The 2273-nt window shown below is 39.1% G+C and overlaps 1 protein-coding gene across 1 annotated transcript in view; it reads right to left on the minus strand.

Annotated features, from left to right (window-relative positions):
- Window positions 1–1493, minus strand: part of LOC311247272 (kinesin-like protein KIF26B) — a gene marked incomplete at both ends in the record, with an annotated part of 60595 nt that extends 59102 nt beyond the window's left edge. Inside the window, 1 exon segment of the mRNA XM_084337632.1 lies at window positions 1431–1493. Coding sequence (XP_084193758.1) covers window positions 1431–1493 — 63 coding nt within the window.
- Between the last annotated feature and the right edge of the window lie 780 nt (window positions 1494–2273).

The following is a 2273-nucleotide window of genomic DNA, read 5'->3' on the forward strand; positions in this document are numbered from 1 at the left end:
CGTTATTCATAAAAACACATTTATGTAATATTTTACAGCATTGAGCAACCCCAACAGGGGGATGCTGCATGCTCTGTCATCTTTGAGATGGCGAGACCTGCAGTTGGCACCTGAGATGGCGAGACCTGCAGTTGGCACTGTGTGAGGCCACCACATTTGAGCAAATTAATAATAGTGCATGTTCTGAAGGTCCAGATTAATAATTAGAATTAGTTCAACAGAAAGGTATAGATTAGGCTATCACCTAAAGTCTGTTGGTTGCTATATGAGTTCAGCCTCAACCGAACTCAGTCTAAAGGTCTCTTCTGTCTCTGTTATCCTCTGCCCGTCGCCGTCGGCAGATCGATGCGGGAGTATGGTACTCCTCCTCTCCCTTGGCGACACCACAACACCGTTTCCAACTAATAACGGCACTAACGTTACCACCACAGCGCTGTAGCAAAACACCTCTCTCTCCTCACTTTTATTCTCCAACTAACGGTTATCTTTTTCTCCGTTCAATATGTGTTGAGTGGCTCGGCTGTATACAAAACTAACGGTATAACTTTGTCTCCGTTCCAATGCGCGCTGTAAGCAGCGGCGATACAAGGAGCATATACGGGTGAACATTAGAACAATAAAACAATAAAACACTATCAGGTCAACAGTAAATATATATATTACAAATAAAACAATATATATATATATATATATATATATATATATATATATATATATATATATATATATATATATATATATATATATATATATATATATATATATATATATATATAGAGAAAATAATAAACGTGGACTTTAGGTGATAGCCCAATCCATTAATCTGGACCTCCAGAACACTGCAGAATAATAATACGTGTGTAACAAAACCATTCATTGTGTTTGATGTAAGCAAACTGATGCCAGACTCAGCATGCATGCGTTCGGCTGAATATCGAGATGAAGTGCAGCCTACAAGGTGAACTCAACTCGGTAGTCAGAAGGCTAAGGTGATCACATGAAAAGTAATGGATTTATAGGGCTCAACGACCACGTTACACTCTCCCAGGTCGCACATATTTTTCAGACATTGCCCTGTACCCGAGCTCTACCAGGCAGTGTATTCGCACATTGATAGCCTTCTGAAAGAAGACGTTTCTTCAATTAGCTTTACCAGTGATATTTGGAGCTCTGATGTCAGCCCCATGTCAATGCTGAGTTTGACAGCTCAGTGGATTGACGCAGACTTCCAACTCCGTAAAGCGCTCCTGCATTCCCAAGAGTTCTCTCCGGCTCCCATACTGCTGCAGCGCTGCAGCGCTGGCAACAGCATTCGAGAATATGTTCCAGACGTGGCATATTCCGAAAGAAAATATTCATGAGATAATGCTCGAAACGTGGTCAAATGCATGAAAGACGCAGGATTACAAAGTTTGGGATGTATGGCCCACGCGCTTCAGCTGGCTGTCCAGTGTCCACGATGGAGTGCTGTCACAGCGCAGCATAAAAGACATCGCACTTTTACGCACTGTTTAGCCTATATTTTATGCGCTGTGTTTAGCCTATTAAATAGGCTAATTGTTTTTTCAGCCTGTTATTAGTATTACCTTCTTTAATTCACACCTCCCCAGTTTGCAACAACGCAACAGCCAATGTTCCGAGACATATTTATTAGTGCTGTCAGGCGATTAAAAAAATTAATCTAATTAATTACAGGTTTTGTAATTAATTAATCTAATTAATCGCATTTTAATCGCATAACCATTTTATGCCTGATATTCTATATTCTATAATCATATTTCAAATTGCATGTGTCCAGATGGCAGAATTCAGTACTGTATCTACAAAACCTTCTGTTTAATCATCTTCCATCTATTAATTTGCTTAGATTTTTCAGGTCTGGTCAATTTGAGCATTCACAGTCAAAGATTAAAAAAAAAGTATTGATATTCTCATTTGGTTCATTACAATTGACTCAAAATAAAATTTTCATTCAATCAATCACCGCGCAGATTGATTGATTGAATGAAAATGTTATTAACAGATTGCAGAATGGGTACAATACAGTACGGCTCAATACACACAATTGTTAAGGGGATGCAGACCAGAGAAAGACTTTCGTCTTGTTTACATCAGGGTCCCCCATTTTCAATTCATAATGAATTGTAAGTAAGGGTGCACCTTGCACCGTGCAATCCATTCTTTGTGGATCTAGCCCACAGTATTTCTGACACCAATACATTCCCTGAGATTCATAGATGTCCCTAGAATCAGATACCAATTCTTATGGAATG

Source organism: Notolepis coatsorum (genome assembly GCF_963971535.1).
Source record: "Notolepis coatsorum genome assembly, chromosome: 20".
NCBI classification, from domain to species: domain Eukaryota; kingdom Metazoa; phylum Chordata; class Actinopteri; order Aulopiformes; family Paralepididae; genus Notolepis; species Notolepis coatsorum.